General features: G+C 42.9%; 1 protein-coding gene across 6 annotated transcripts in view; it reads left to right on the forward strand.

Moving 5' to 3' along the window:
• Positions 1 to 16060, forward strand: part of zzz3 (zinc finger, ZZ-type containing 3) — a 125346-nt gene that overhangs the window by 98221 nt on the left and 11065 nt on the right. For all 6 annotated transcript variants that reach the window (XM_080195156.1, XM_080195155.1, XM_080195154.1 and 3 more), the window contains 2 exons: positions 1076 to 1171; positions 13605 to 13760. In XM_080195156.1, coding sequence (XP_080051282.1) covers positions 1076 to 1171; positions 13605 to 13760 — 252 coding nt within the window. The remainder of the gene's footprint in view (positions 1 to 1075; positions 1172 to 13604; positions 13761 to 16060) is intronic.

A 16060-nucleotide genomic window follows, 5' to 3' on the forward strand; every position in this document is an offset into this window, starting at 1 on the left:
TCTCTGTTGCATTTAGACCCTCCTTGGTTATCACTTCAATAGAATGTTTTCTTTGTGGAATAATACATCCAAAGATCTGCAGTTAATAGCCATTTTTAGGTGGATAATGCTATTTTGAGGAAGAGCACAGGAGTTCTGTGTGGTGCCCTGGCTAATATTTATCCCTCAACGAGCATCACTAAAACAAATTATCCAGTTATTATCATATTCCTTTACGTGGGTTTTTGCTGCGTATTATAACTGTGACTATAAAGTTGTTCTCAATAACAATGACCATTAAACTATTGCTGGTTGGCGGCACGGTGGCACAGTGGTTAGCACTGCTGTCTCGCAGTGCTAGGGACCTGGATTCAGTTCCCGGGTTGGGTCACTGTGCAGAGTCTGCACCTTCTCCCTGTGTCTGCGTGGGTTTCTTCCATGTCCTCCGGTTTCCTCCCACAGTCCGAAAGATGGGCTGGCTAGGTGCATTTGCCATGCTAAATTCTCCCTCGCTGTACTTGAACAAGTGTCAGAGTCTGACAACTAGGGGATTTTCACAGTAACTTCATTGCCGTGTTACTGTAAGCGTACTTGTGACTGATAAATAAAATTTTAAAGAATGAAATCCCTACATTGCAGAAGGAGGCCATTTGGCCCATCACATCTGCACCGACTCTCTCTGTCAGAGTACCTTTCCCAAACCCTTCCCCCGCCCTACACATTTACCATGGCCAATCCCTCTGACCTACACATCTTTGGACACAAAGTGGCAGTTTAGCATGGCTAATCCACCTAAATTGTACTATACTTCAAAGGTAACTATAAACTTAACATTGACTGTAAAACGCTCTCGGATGTCCTGAGGTCATGGAAGTTATTAAATGGAAACTTTACTTGATGAATGTTGGACAGATCGTGTTTTTACAGCTGATAACCATGAACTTGAACTTTCCATTTATACCACAGAGGCAAGCAGAAAAGCACGAATACTGAGTTTGACAAACAGTCGCACCTGAAACTTTAAATTGTCTTTTTTCCCCCGTCAGTATGAATTGTTCTGTCACCCTAGTTATTTTGTGCATCTCTTTTCACCCAGGTTGCCAGCAGGGTGCAGAAGTATTTCATTAAATTAGCTAAAGCTGGAATCCCTATTCCGGGCAGAACTCCGAACTTGTACCTGCATTCGAAAAAGGTATTGTGCACAAGACTGAACTGATAACGAGTGCTGATCTTCCTGTGCTCTCGTTACCGTTAATTTGTTTTGACGTGATTTGTCCTTCTCCATCTTCTTGAGTTTGTGGTAGTAATGTGAATCAACACATGCTGTTGCTGCATTGACCCACTAGAAGGTGTCCTTACACAGTGCAAGTAAGGAATTGAGGTGCCCTCTGGGTTTTCTGCTTTGGATTGGACGTACTCAGCCCAGGAAATGCGACGAGCTTCGGGGGTGTCTGGCAAATCATCTTTCAAGAATAACATCTAACAATCCAGTTATTTGATTTAGAAATTCTTCTGTGCTATGCCTGACACTCAACTGGATGCACATTTCAGAATATTGCGCACTTCCTAATATAGGAAGGAGTGCAGGAGAATGAGGGGACTCCACCCCTCTCCTGCCCAAAGTCCATTAGTGACAGTTAACAACAGATTTTACTGCCAGGCCATGGAGCATTCGCTCTCCTGTTGCTGTGATTAATTTGGGCATGTGAAGCGACAGATTATTTTGTTGGTTTTTTTTTATTTATTCATTCGTGGGACATGGATGCCACTGGCTGGGTCAGCATTTATTGCCCATCCCTCGTTGCCCTTGAAACCAGACAGCCAACAACATTTCTGTGGCTCTGGATTCACATGTAGGCCAGACCAGGTAATGATGGCAGATTTCCTTCCCTAAAGGACATTAGTGAACCAGGTGGGTTTTTCCAATAATCGACAATGGTTTCATGGTCATCAGTAGATTCTTAATTCCACTTTTTTTTATTGAATTCAAATTCTACCGTGGTGGGAGTCGAACTCAGGTCCCCAGAGCATGAGCTGAGTTTCTTTATTAACAGTCTGGCGATAATACCACTAGGCCATTGCCTCCCCCGTAAGTGAGGAGCAGCACTGAGGAGATGGGCTCCATCTGAATTGGGATAGAACATAGAACATAGAACATTACAGCGCGGAACAGGCCCTTCGGCCCACAATGTTGCGCCGACCAGTCTTATTTTTAAAAAAAAACATTGACCCACTAATCTAAACCACTCCTTTTTCGTCCATAAACCTATCCACCAATCTCTTAAACGCCCCCAAACTAGGCGCATTTACAACTGCAGCAGGCAGGGCATTCCAGTCCCTCACCACCCTCTGGGTAAAGAACCTGCCCCTGACATCCGTCCTATAACTACCCCCCCTTAATTTAAAGCCATGCCCCCTCGTGCTAGATTTCTCCATCCGAGGAAACAGGCTATCACCATCCACCCTATCTAAACCTCTAATCATCTTATATGTTTCTATAAGATCCCCTCTTAGCCGCCTTCTTTCCAGTGAAAACAACCCCAAATCCCTCAGTCTCTCCTCATAGGACCTCCCCTGCATACCAGGCAACATCCTGGTAAACCTCCTCTGCACCCTCTCCAAAGCCTCCACATCCTTCCTGTAATGTGGGGACCAGAACTGCACACAGTACTCCAAGTGCGGCCGCACCAGAGTTGTGTACAGTTGCAACATGACGCTGCGACTCCTAAATTCAATCCCCCTACCAATAAACGCCAAGACACCGTATGCCTTCTTAACAACCTTATCTACTTGATTCCCAACTTTCAGGGATCTATGTACACATACACCTAGATCCCTCTGCTCCTCCACTCTATTCAAAGTCCTCCCGTTAGCCCTATACTCAACACATCTGTTATTCCTACCGAAATGGAACCTGCAACCTTGCAAAAAGAATAAATAGGGAGGTGGCAAAGGCTTTAAACCAGTAAGACGCAGGGAGAGATCTACAAGAACATACGCAACCTAGATGTAAATAAAACAGTGCAGGAGAGTGTAGGAAAGAATAAAGTAAGAATCCAAGGGAATAAATAGAGATATCGAATAGATAGTTAAACTGGCCAAATGCAACACTTAGTGATAGTAATAAAGCTGGAGGCAATCTTGCACTGGGGGGATCCAGACATTGTAGCAATTACTGACCTCTGGCTACAAAAACAAATCAGTAGTCGGAATTAAGCATTGCAGGATATGATATATGCAGAAAATTTAGAAACAGTTAAAGATGGTGTGGAATCACTATACTCATGAGGGATAACACAATGGCAATAGAAAAAGTTGCAGCTATCAATAGGACAAAAATAGAATCCATATGGTGAGACAGAAAGATAATAAAGGATCAATTACTAATATTTGTAGTCTACAGACCACCTAATAGTGGAATGGAGATGGAGCAAAAATTATGGGGGGAAGATCTACCCTGATATTAATTGGACAGAAGAGGCAAGTAATGAGAAATAATACAACAAGTGCCTATGATGTGTGCAGAACTCCCAACTTAACAAGGGAAGATTCATCTTTGGGTCGACTGATGGGGAATGAATCAGAACAAATAATTTAGCAATAATGTACACTTTAAGATTATAAAGTAGTTCAATGCTGATAAATGTGAAATTGTAGATTTTGCCAGGGAGGTTGTTTACTGTTTGGAAGATGCAAGTCTAGAGATGAGGCAGAGAAATCAGGGGGATGAGGGAACCAGTATGCCAAACACCAATCATTTTAAGTTGAACTACAGCTTAGAAAGGCCATCAAAAAAAAAGCAAAACACGCATTAGGCTTTATTTATGTATAATAGAGTTGGCAAGTAAGGCGGTTAAGCTAAAGCTGTGTCAAACCTTGGTTAAACCACGCTTGGAGAATTATGTGCATCTCTGGTTGCCATATTATAAAAAGGATAGAGACACCAGAGAGGGTGATTTGTGGGGATTCGACCAGAAATTCATAGGAATACAAATCTGGAAAGGAATGACAGGCTGGGTCTCTTCTCTTGAGGAAAAAAAGAAGGCTGAGTGGTGACTAAATAGAGGTCTTTGAAATTATGAAAGATTTTGATAGAGTGGATAAGAGAGAATGTTTCCTCTTGTAGAGAAAAGCATAACTAGAGGCCATCAAAATAAGATAGTCCCCAAGAAATCCAATTGGGAATCCAGAAGAAACTTCTTTACCCAAAGAGTGGTGAGAATGGAGCTCCTATCACAATGAATAGTTGAAGTGAATAGAATAGTTGCACTTAAAGGGGAAACTAGATAAACGTATGAGAGAGAAGCTAATATGATGACAGATTAAGACAAGGAATGATGGGAAAAAGCTCACGTAGAGCATGAACGCCTGGTTGAGCTAAATGTCCTCTTTCTGTACCATCAGCGCTATGAGTGTTGTTGTTAATAACCCAGCTGATGTTAAATGCTAGGTTATTCCAAATTCCTGAAAGGAATTTTGGAATGTAGTTTCTAACTATATTTTTGCAATTTGGTATAATGTGAGGAAAGAGATGAAAACCAGTGAGGAAGGTTTAAGTCTTGTTGCAATAATTCAACAAAACAAATGCTTATTAATCAGTAAAACTAGAAAAACAACAATAAAAATACACTTAACTACAATATTGGCTACACAATATCATTAAATCGACCCTTCTACTTTCCTAAACTCAGAGCTAAACCTGCCCATAGGTTTTAACACTATATGCAAAATCCATCAATAATTACCACATTTGGCACTTGCCTGTTTTCTGGGAATTTCTTGTGGTCCAGAACAGCAACAATCGGCCTTTCGATACAACTCCCCAGGCAATGACTTGATTGGGAGTGAACACAGTTTCCGGCTGTGCGTGGCTGGATCGTGAATCAGCACTGCTCTCCTCCATTTGTAAGATGAGCACTGACACTGCCTTTTCTTCTGATTTTTCTTATCTGAACTACTTGTCTTAGAGATTCCTCTTACTGACATTTCTTACGTGAGCTCATCCTTTTCGAATGTAAGTGCAAAATTCACCCTCATTCTTTCCTTTGGGCTTTTAAAGTTTATTTATTTGTTAGTCACAAATAAGGCTTACGTTAACACTGCAATGAAGTTACTGTGAAATTCCCCTAGTCGCTGCACTCCAGTGCCTATCCAGGTCAGTGCACCTAATGAGCACATCTTGCAGACTGTGGGAGGAAACAAGAACACCTGGAGGAAACCCATGCATATACGGAGAGAACATGCAAACTCCACACAAACAGTGTCCCAAGCCAGGAATTGAACCCGGGTCTCCAGCGGTGTGAGGTAGCAGTGCTAACCACTGTGCCACCATACCGCTCCTTTTATCACCTGTGCTTTTAATTCCTGCACTTTTAGGCCCTATTGTTTACCACTTTGCTTAGGTAAATATCTACATACAGTGTATGCTAATCTGCATGCCAAGATCCTCAGTCTATTTGCCTCCTTAACCAACTCCTTTTCATTTGATTCCTTAATTTTAATTTCATCACATTTTCTTGACAGTCATTCCATTTTTTTGGAGATCTTACTACCAGCTGATTTGCTGTTTGTTTTAGTAATTCTCTTGAGCCGCTCACTACCAACAAGATTCACGTTGAGCAAAACAAAAATAATTAGCGTGTGCTTAATTATGTTACTTATTTTTATGTAATGAAAACATCTGTGTTACAGGGGCTCGTGGACTTTTTATAACAGTGGTTAATATTGCCTCACAGTGCCAGGGACCCAGGTTCGATTCCTAGCTTGGGTCACTGTCTGTGTGGAGTTTGCACATTCTCCCCGTGTCCACGTGGGTTTCCTCCGGGTGCTCCAGTTTCCTCCCACAATCCAAAGATATGCGGTTTAGGTGGATTGGTCATGCTAAATTGCCCCATAGTGTCAGGGGCTAGCTAGAGTAAATGCATGGGGTTATGGGGATAAGGGCCTGGGTGAGATTGTGGTCAGTGGAGACTTAGTGGGCCGAATGACCTCATTTTGCACTGTAGGAGTCTATGATTTAGTAACACGGTGGAATGAGCCTCAGAACCAAAAAGTTTGCAAATCCCTGCTCTAGATCACCTACTAAAGACTGTCTAATGGGAGAAACTGTGTGTCACAATCAGTTACTAGATTTATTTTTGTCATTTTTGAGAATCTGACCTTGGTTGTTTTTAAATTTATTGTTATGTGAAATGAATCCTTTTGCATTAATCTCCTGCAATATTTATTGCTGGACATTATTGAATAGGAGTAAAGAAATGCATAGATTTTTCCGTACTCCTGACATACACCATAAAACAGATCGGCATCTTGTCACTGTAACAGATGAAATGAGCACAGTTGCGGGCACTGAAGTGAATTATACAAATGATTCGCATGGGTGCTCGCTCAAATGTGACATAATTCAGATTTGGCTGTTATTTATACAAACCCTATTGTAAATGATAAAGGATTTAATTTTCTCATTCTGACTAAGTCAATAATCCGGTAATTCTCTGTGTAAGCATTGTTTGAAATTTATGGTTCCTTTGTATTATTGGTAAAATAGATTTTACCAATCTATTCGTAAATAGGAATTCAGTGGTAAAGAAGGAATGTAGGAGAAGGGATAACTAGCCGTGGTTATTGAAGGAAATAAAGGAGAGTATTAAATTAAAAGCTGATGCGTTCAGAGTGGCTAAAAGTAGTGGGTGATTAGAAGATTGGGAAAAATTTAAAAATCAACAAAGAATGAGTAAGAAGCTGATAAAGAAAGGAAAGATAGACTATGAAGCTAAACTAGCACTAAATATAAAAAAGGACAGTAAAAGTTTTTACAGTAAAGAAGAGGAGGCTGGCTAGAGTGAACGTTGGACCCTTAAGAGGATGAGGGGGGGTATTTAGCAGTGGGAGATGAGGAAATGGCTGAGGCCTTAAATAAGTTTTTTGCTTCAGTCTTCACGGAGGAGGACACGAATAGTTTGCTGGATCTTAAAGATAGAAGGATGGTAGGAGTTGAGGGCCTGAATGCGATTACTGTCACTAGAGAGGTAGTGCTTGATAGACTAATGGGACTGAAGGTGGACAAGTCCCCAGGACCGGATGGAATCCATCCCAGGATTCTGAAAGAAATGGCAGAGGTGATAGTAGATGCCTTAGTAATTATTTACCAAAATTCGCTGGATTCTGGGGAAGTGCCGGAAGATTGGAAAACAGCTAATGTTACGCTGCTGTTTAAAAAAAGGTAGCAGACAAAAGGCAGGGATTTATAGGCCGGTTAGTTTAACGTCTGTAGTTGGAAAAATGCTTGAATCCGTCATCGAAAAAGAAATAGTGAGGCACCTAGAAAAGAATGGTTTGATCGAGCAGACGCAGCACGGATTCGTTAAGGGGAAGTCGTGTTTGACGAATTTATTGGATTTCTATGAGGATGTGACTAGTGCAGCAGACAGAGGGGAACCGGTGGATGTGGTGTTTCTCGATTTTCAAAAGGCGTTTGATAAGGTGCCTCATAAAAGGTTGCTATAGGAGGTTAGAGTGCACGGAGTTGGGGGGTAAGGTGTTAGCGTGGATAGAGGATTGGTTGTCTAATAGGAAGCAGAGAGTTGGTATCAATGGGTGCTATTCTGATTGGCGGTTGGTGACTAGTGGAGTGCTGCAGGGATCGGTGCTGGGGCCTCAGCTATTTACCATTTATATAGATGATCTGGAGGAGGGGGCTGAGTGGAGGGTGACAAAATTTGCTGATGACACAAAGATGAGTGGAAAAGCAAATTGCACGGAGGGTGTGGAAAGTCTGCAGAGGGATCTGGATAGGCTGAGTGAGTGGGCGAGGACCTGGCAGATGGAGTATAATGTTAGCAAGTATGAGGTTATCCACCTTGGCAGAAATAATAGTAGGAGGGATTACTATTTAAAGGGTGAAAAGCTGCAGCATGCTATGGTGCAGAGGGACCTAGGGGTCCTTGTGCACGAGTCGCAAAAACCCAGTCTGCAGGTGCAGCAGGTGATCAAGAAGGCAAATGGAATGCTGGCCTTTATAGCGAGGGGGATAGAATATAAAAGCAGGGAGGTCTTGCTGCAACTGTACAGGGTACTGGTGACGCCGCAGCTGGAGTACTGTGTGAAGGATATATTGGCCTTGGAGGGAGTGCAGAGGAGGTTCACTAGGCTGATACCGGAGATGAGGGGGTTGGACTATGAAGAGAGACTAAATAGACTAGGTCTGTACTCGGAGTTTAGAAGGATGAGGGGGGATCTTATAGAGACGTATAAGATAATGAAAGGGATGGATAGGGTAGAGGTAGAGAGATTCTTCCCGCTTAGAAAGGATAGCAGGACGAAAGGGCACAGCCTCAAGATGGGGGGGGGGGGGAGGAGTTTAGATCAGAGTTGAGGAGGAACTTCTTCACTCAGAGTGGTGAATCTCTGGAATTCTCTGCCCGTTGAAGTGGTGGAGGCTACCTCGCTAAATATATTTAAGTCACGGGTAGATAGGTTTTTGATAGACAAGGGAATTGAGGGTTATGGGGGAAAGCGGGAAAGTGGAACTGATCCACTTCAGATCAGCCATGATCTTATTGAATGGTGGGGCAGGCTCGAAGGGCTAGATGGCCTACTCCTGCTCCTATTTCTTATGTTCTTACTGCAACTGATGACAGTGCTGTAATATAACAGAGGAGGGTGCTACGGGCACGTGGAACCCAACTAAAGAGCTGCATTGAGAAATGCCAAGCTTGCAGGCGGCAAATTGAACGACTTTGCATGATTGCGTCCATGTAAGGATTGAACATTCTCATTTCCTTCTCAGCTTCTGCAAGTGGAGTGGAATCCACCCCAGCACCCCAAAGTAAACTGCTCGGGTTAAACAGCCCCAGGAAGCTACAAAGCCTTCCAATATTTGAAGTTACACCAACTCAGATAATTTGGAAGCACAAAATAGAGGGGACTTGAGAATGCATTGTGTTGTGATAATCTGGAATGCACTACTTAAAAAACACAAACTCGTGAGAGAGAGAATGTATCGTAGAGATTTACAGCATGGAAACAGGTCCTTCGGCCTAACTTGTCCATGCTGCCCTTTTTTAAACACCTAAGCTAGTTCCAATTGCCCGCATTTGGCCCATAACCCTCGATACCCATCTAACTGTCTAAATGCTTTTTAAAAGACAAAATTGTACCCACCTGTACTACTATTTCTGGCAGCTTATTCCAGATACTCCCCACCCTCTCTGTGAAGTAGTTGCCCCTCTGGACCCTTTTGTATCTCTCCCCTTTCACCTGAAACCCATGCCCTCTAGTTTTAGACCCCTCTACCTTTGAGAAAAGGAATTGACTATCTAGCTGATCTGTACTCATTATTTTATGGACCTCTATAAGATGACCCCTCAGCCTTCTATGATTCAGTGAAAAAAGTCCCAGACTATCCAACTTCTCCTTATAATTCAAACCATCAAGTCCCAATAGTATCCTTGTAAATGTCTTCTGCACTCTTAATATCCTTTCTATAATAGGGTGACCAGAATTGCACACAGTATTCAACAAGATGTCCCTACTCCTGTATTCAGTTTTCTGACTGATGAAACCAAGCATGCCAAATGTCTTCTTTACCACTCTGTCCACCTGTAACTCCACTTTCAAGGAGCTATGAATCTGTACCCCTAGACCTCTTTGTTCTGTAACTCTCCCCAGTGCTGTACCAGTAATGGAGTAAGTCCTGCCCTGGTTCAGCCTACCAAAATGTTTTACTTAGCATTTATCTAAATTAAACCCCATTTGCCATTCGTCAGCCCATTGGCCCAATTGATCAAGATCCCATTGCAATCCGAGATAACCTTCACTGTCCACCATGCCCCCAATCTTGGCATCAGTGGTGATTCAACTCCACTTCCTTGCCTGTTCCTCTCATCCCTTGATTCTCTGAGAAATCAAACATCTTTCTATCCCAGTCTTAAATATATTAAATAGATTAAATCATCTGGTTACGTAAGAACTAAGAGCAGGAGTAGTCATCTGACCCCTCAAGCTTCTCTGCCATTCAGTAAGTTCATGGCTGATCTTTTCATGGACTTGGCTCCCCACTCACCCACTCACTATAACCCTTAATTCCATGAGTGGTTCATGAATGTCCTTTAGGGAAGGATATCTGCTGTCCTTACCCAGCCTGGCCTACATGTGGTTCTAGAATCACAGCAATGTGGTTGACTCTCAACTCCCCTCCAAGGGCAACTAGGGATGGGCAACAAATGCTGGCCAGCCGACGATGCCCACGTCCCACGCATGAAAAAAAAATTCAGTGATGGAGCGTGCACTGCATTCTGGAGCTCACAACCCTTTAAGTAATTTTCCCAAATTTTTAGAGGTGGAGAAACTTTTACTTTTGCACCAAAATCTTCTAGCTCGATCTTGAGTTGAGCAATGCCCCATCCTTCAATAATAAACTGCACAGCGTTGTATATTTATATGTTTATTTAGTATATTCTTTAGATAAATAAGCTTCAAATTGCAAACATTGAATAGAAATAAGTTTGGGTGGGAACTAATTTGCTGCAGCTCCTGGAGTGTTGGTGCTTCTTTGGAATAATGATAATGTTTCTGAGAAATGTGAAGAACATTTTGGGGACGGATGTCATACATGGTATAACCTTGATTATCTTCTAATAGAAATTGTTTAGAATAGAATTATATAGGTCAAGAGATGATCAAAGCAATTCTGTACTGGAGGATAGAAATCAGCCTGGCATCTTGTTCCAGCATTTTTTGTTTTCATTAACATCTTATTCCTGATGTCTTATTCAATGAGTCATCACTGTAAAGTGGATTTTGGTTGAGGGAGAGAGAGGGATATAGCTATGGTTTCCCCCTATCCCCTACTCTCGTGAGTAGCCTGATAAGGCTACAGAGGCGCTAGCCTAGTGGTATTATTGCTTGAATATTAATCTAGAAACTCAGTGAATGTTCTGGGGACCCGGGTTCAAATCCCTCCACGGTGGATGGTGGAATTTGAGTTTGATAAAAAATATCTGGAATTAAGAATCTAATGATGATCATGAAACCATTATCAATTGTCGAAAAATCCCATCTGGTTTGCTAATGTCCTTTAGGGAAAGAATTAGATGAATTGGCCGTGTGAATTGGCCAAATTCTCCCTCAGTGTACCCAAACAGGTGCCGGTACGTGGCGACTAGGGGATTTTTGCAGCAACTTTATTGCAGTGTTCATATAAGCCTATTTGTGACTAATAAATAAACTTTAAACTTTAAATCTGCCGTCCTTACCTGGTCTGGCCTACATGAGATTCCGGACCCACAGCAATGTGGTTGACTCGCAGTTGCCCTCAGGCAACTAGGGATGGGCAATAAATGCTGGTCAGCCAGTGACGCCCATGTCCCACAAATGGATAAAAATAAAAGTAAGAATATCTTGCCACTCACGATCCAGGATCGCAGCTGAATAATGGCCACTTTCTGGTTGTCGGAAGTGTGTAACAAGTTTATGTTAAGAGACTTGCTTTGAAATATTTGGTGAAAACTGGCAAAAGAAAAGCAAAATTCTCTTTTAGGTTACCATTGGGCAGTACTCCTCATTATATGCAATACACCACTCCACTGAGCACGTCAGCATATTGTCCTGTAAGACATAGGAGCAGAATTAGGCCGCTTGGCCCATCGGGTCTGCTCCGCCATTCAATCATGGCTAAAATTTCTCCCATCCCCATTCTCTTGCCTTTTCCCCGTAACTCCTGATCCCCTTGAAGTTGGGTATACAAGGACCTATACTTGTAGTCTCCACACCTATTATAAACCTCTTCCTCATTTTTCCTTTGCATTCCCACTTTAATTCCATATTTGTTCTTAATTTATTTGCTTTTTATCCACATCTCTTTTCATGCTCCATGTAATTTATTAAATTACTTAATTTACTAAATTTTCTTCCCTATTGAATGTCTTGTTTGTCAGCACACTGCCTCTGGCTATGCGAAACTCACTATCAATATCATTGCTCTAATTCTTGTGAATATCTTTTTTTAAAAAAAATAAATAAGCTTGATTAAAATGTAGGTTATTGTTTTGCATATTGTAGCCAGGAACTGACATGGCTTTAAAGGAGGGACGTGTTTTGACAGACACTGATGTTGAAAATGTTCCCTTTTTTTATATCCAAGGATAATCTGTAAACCGTGATTGTGGTGTGCTCAGTCTGGTTTTGATTGGAATGGAATGCATTCTAATAAGAGTGTTGATGCAGCACCCCCTTTACAGTCTTGCTACCAGCCCAATTGTTGCTCCTGAGATGACCTTGATTTACTTGTCTCACCACTAGCATAGAATCTACAGCATAGAGACAGGCCCTTTGGCCCAAACTGGTCCATGCCAACCAAAAAGCTAATCTAAGCTAAACTCATTTGCCTGCATTTGGCCCATATCCCTCTAAACCTTTCCTATCCATGTATCTTTCCAAATACCATTTACATGTTGTCAATGTCCCTGCCTCAACCACTATTCTCAGGCAGCTCATTCCACACTCGTACCACCCTCTGTGTAAAGAAAGTTGCTCCCCAGGTTCTCATTAATTCATTCCCCTCTTAAACCTATGTCCTCCAGTTCTCGATTCCCCAACTCTGGGAAAAAGGCTGAGTGCATTCACCCTGTCCATGCTTCTCGTGATCTTATACACACCTATAAGATCGCCGCTCAGTCTCCTGCGCTGCAAAGAAAGAAGTCCTAGCCTGTCCCAATTTCTCCCGATAACTCAGTCCCTTGAGCCCTCGAGCACTAGCACTTGAGCAGTTCTGAGGAAGTGCTGGAATGTTACAGGCAATTTTCAAATAACACGTTCTGCCTTTCAGATGGGTAAAAAACATTTCCGTTTAAAGTGAAAGGAATTTCCTGGTTAGCTCTCTAAACAATGATACCAAAAATACATTATCAGGACATTCATTTGTTTTCTCTGTGCAAATTTACAGTCGTAATTGTTTACCTTTGATGTACAATCACTTGTTAATTAAGGGTTGCAATGGCTTTCATTTGTTCTGAGGATATGGTAACACGCTACTTAAATGCAACTTCTCTAAGAATCTTGGCTAAGATCAAGTGTAGTGTTGATATCCTGCACTTGGTTGAAGTCATGAGGTTACACCGAGGCTTCATTTGAAGCAATTTTTAAAAGCGGCATCTCAGCCTTTTGGCTAAGATGCAAATGAGATCAAGCCTGGGAGAGGGTGCAATGCCTGCTCCAATCAGCTTGAACCGTGTAGATCAAGCCTAAGGCAGGAAGCAAGATGTCTGTCTTGTCAGTTTGGATCGGGAATGTCTCACTTGCTGAGACTTTGAATTGGACTTTGATTGGATTGAATTGGATATATAAACAAAATAAAACTTCTCTGAGGATTTTCTGTTATGCCGTCAGCCTAGTAAATGTTTAGACGGGTCAGTGCTGGAAACATTCAGGCTAGCCGGCATCTGTAGAGCAAAGTGGCAAGTTATTACTTCAGGTAACTAGATGAGGCCCAGACCTGAATGATAGATTGTTAGGCTTTTCTCACAGATGCGGACTGACCTGTTGAGTGTTTCCAATGTTCTCTGTTGTTGAAGCTGGATTAGTGAGACTAAATTTGTGGGGGTTTTCTCCCCTTTTTAAAACTTCAGTCTTCAAATAGGCGACAGCACCCTCTCAACAAACATCTCTTCCGGCCTTCCACCTTCATGACGTCGCACGAGCCTCCCGTCTACATGGATGACGAAGATGACCGAAGCAGTTTCTACGGTAGTCAGCTCGATGCAGCCGCAGACGATGAGGTCTCGGTAAGTTCCCCTCAAAATCAGATGGCCCTGAATCCGCTGGAACGGGGTACCTTGTGCTTGGCTCTGTTTGTTAGAATTTCCTCCCTTTATCTCAGGCTTATGCTGCAAAATGCTGGTAACAGGAGTGCTTGGAACTTGGTGTAACGATGGGGCCAGCGGCATATAGGAGGCAGAGAGTCGGGGTTAATGGGTGCTATTTGGATTGGCAGTTGGTGACTAGTGGAGTGCCCCAGGGGTCGGTGCTGGGCCCTCAGCTATTTACCATTTATATAGATGATCTGGAGGAGGGAACCGAGTGTATGGTGTCGAAATTTGCTGATGACACCAAGATTGGTGGAACGGCAAATTGCGCGGAGGGTGTGGAGAGTCTGCAGAAGGATCTAGATAGGCTGGGCGAATGGGCCAGGAAATGGCAAATGGAATTTAATGTTGGCAAGTGCGAGGTGGTCCACTTTGGTAGGAATAATGGTAGGAAGGACTATTACTTACATGGCGAAAAACTGCAGCAGGCGACGGTGCAGAGGGACCTTGGGGTCCTTGTGCATGAGTCGCAAAAACCCAGTCTGCAGGTGCAGCAGGTGGTCAGGAAGGCTAATGGGATGCTGGCCTTCATAGCGAGGGGGATTGAATATAGAAGTAGGGAGGTCTTGCTGCAGCTGTATAGGGCATTGGTGAGGCCGCAGCTGGAGTACCGTGTGCAGTTTTGGTCGCCGTACTTACGCAAGGATATTTTGGCCTTGGAGGGAGTGCAGAGGAGGTTTACTAGGCTGATACCGGAGTTGAGAGGGTTGAGCTATGAGGAGAGGCTGAATAAACTAGGCTTGTACTCGTTAGAGCTTAGAAGAATGAGGGGAGATCTCATTGAGACATATAAGATGATGAAAGGGATGGATAGAATAGAAGTGGAGAGACTCTTCCCGCTCAGAAAGGACAGTAGGACTAGGGGACACAGCCTCAAGATAAAGGGGGGACGGTTTAGAACGGAGTTGAAGAGGAACTTCTTCACTCAAAGGGTGGTGAATCTCTGGAATTCTCTGCCCGTTGAGGTGGTGGAGGCTGCCTCGCTAAATATTTTTAAGACGCGGGTTGATGGGTTTTTGATAAGCGAGGGGATTAAGGGTTATGGGGAGAGGGCGGGAATGTGGAACTGAGCCACGACAGATCAGCCATGATCTTATTGAATGGCGGGGCAGGCTCAAAGGGCTAGATGGCCTACTCCTGCTCCTATTTCTTATGTTCTTATATACATCTCCTTAACCAGGGCAACATAAAAGCAGAGAAGGAAACCGGAAGAACAGAGTTATACAAAATGGCTGAGCAGGCTCGAGGAGCCAAGTGGCCTACTTAGTTCATATGTTTGTATCATAGAATCCCTACAGTGCAGAAGGAGTCTGCACCAACCACAATCCCACCCAGGCCCTATTCCCGTAACCCCATGCATTTACTCTGCTAATCTACCTGACACTATGGGTCAATTTAGCATGGCCAATCAGCCTCACCTGCACGTCTTTCAGACTGTGGAAGGAAACCGCAGCACCCAGAGGAAACCCATGCAGACACGGGGAGGACATGCAAACTCCGCACAGACAGCGACCTGAGGCTGGAATTGAACCCGGGTCCCTGGCGCTGTGAGGCAGCAGTGCTAACCACTGTGCCACCGTGCTACCCCATATGTAGGTGGTTCAGAGGTTTACCAGGGTGAATTATAGTTAGGGTAAGGTACAAAAAGAGAATAAAGGGGGGGGGAGAAATGGTGAAAGAGGAAAAAGAGACAGTGGCAAAGTAAGAATTTTAATATTACATTTTGTAAATCTCATAACTATTTACTATCAGTAGGACTGAAAATCCAAAGTTTGGATTGCAACCTTTTTGGGCAGGAAAATTGAATGGCCATTTCAGGAGCCAAAATTTCCTCATAAAAAGATACCAGGCTTACTGACTGTGCTGAGTTTAATTAGCAATTAATGGAGAGAGGCAGTAACTTCATTAACTCATGGGGGTTTGATGGTGAGAAACTGTTCATGAGGTGAAGTGAACAAATTGTCCAGCAACTTTTGGCAATTCACAATTAAAGGCGCATCCCTTCCTCCCTACAAAATGCTGCGTGGTGTACATCTTCACAGGTAGAATTTACTACTTCACATGGTCTTCAGATCGGGTTCCTTTCAATTATTCCCAATAAATGTTTCTATTTTAAGTAAGGCACTTTAAAGCCTGTTGTCTTTAATTACTGGAGTTTTTATTGTATAAGATTTATTACTCAATGTTACACTTAATATATCTCTGTTGCTGATTGCCCA

This window comes from Carcharhinus amblyrhynchos, chromosome 9 (assembly GCF_965287045.1).
Source record: "Carcharhinus amblyrhynchos chromosome 9, sCarAmb.v2.hapA, whole genome shotgun sequence".
Classification (NCBI taxonomy): Eukaryota; Metazoa; Chordata; class Chondrichthyes; order Carcharhiniformes; family Carcharhinidae; genus Carcharhinus; species Carcharhinus amblyrhynchos.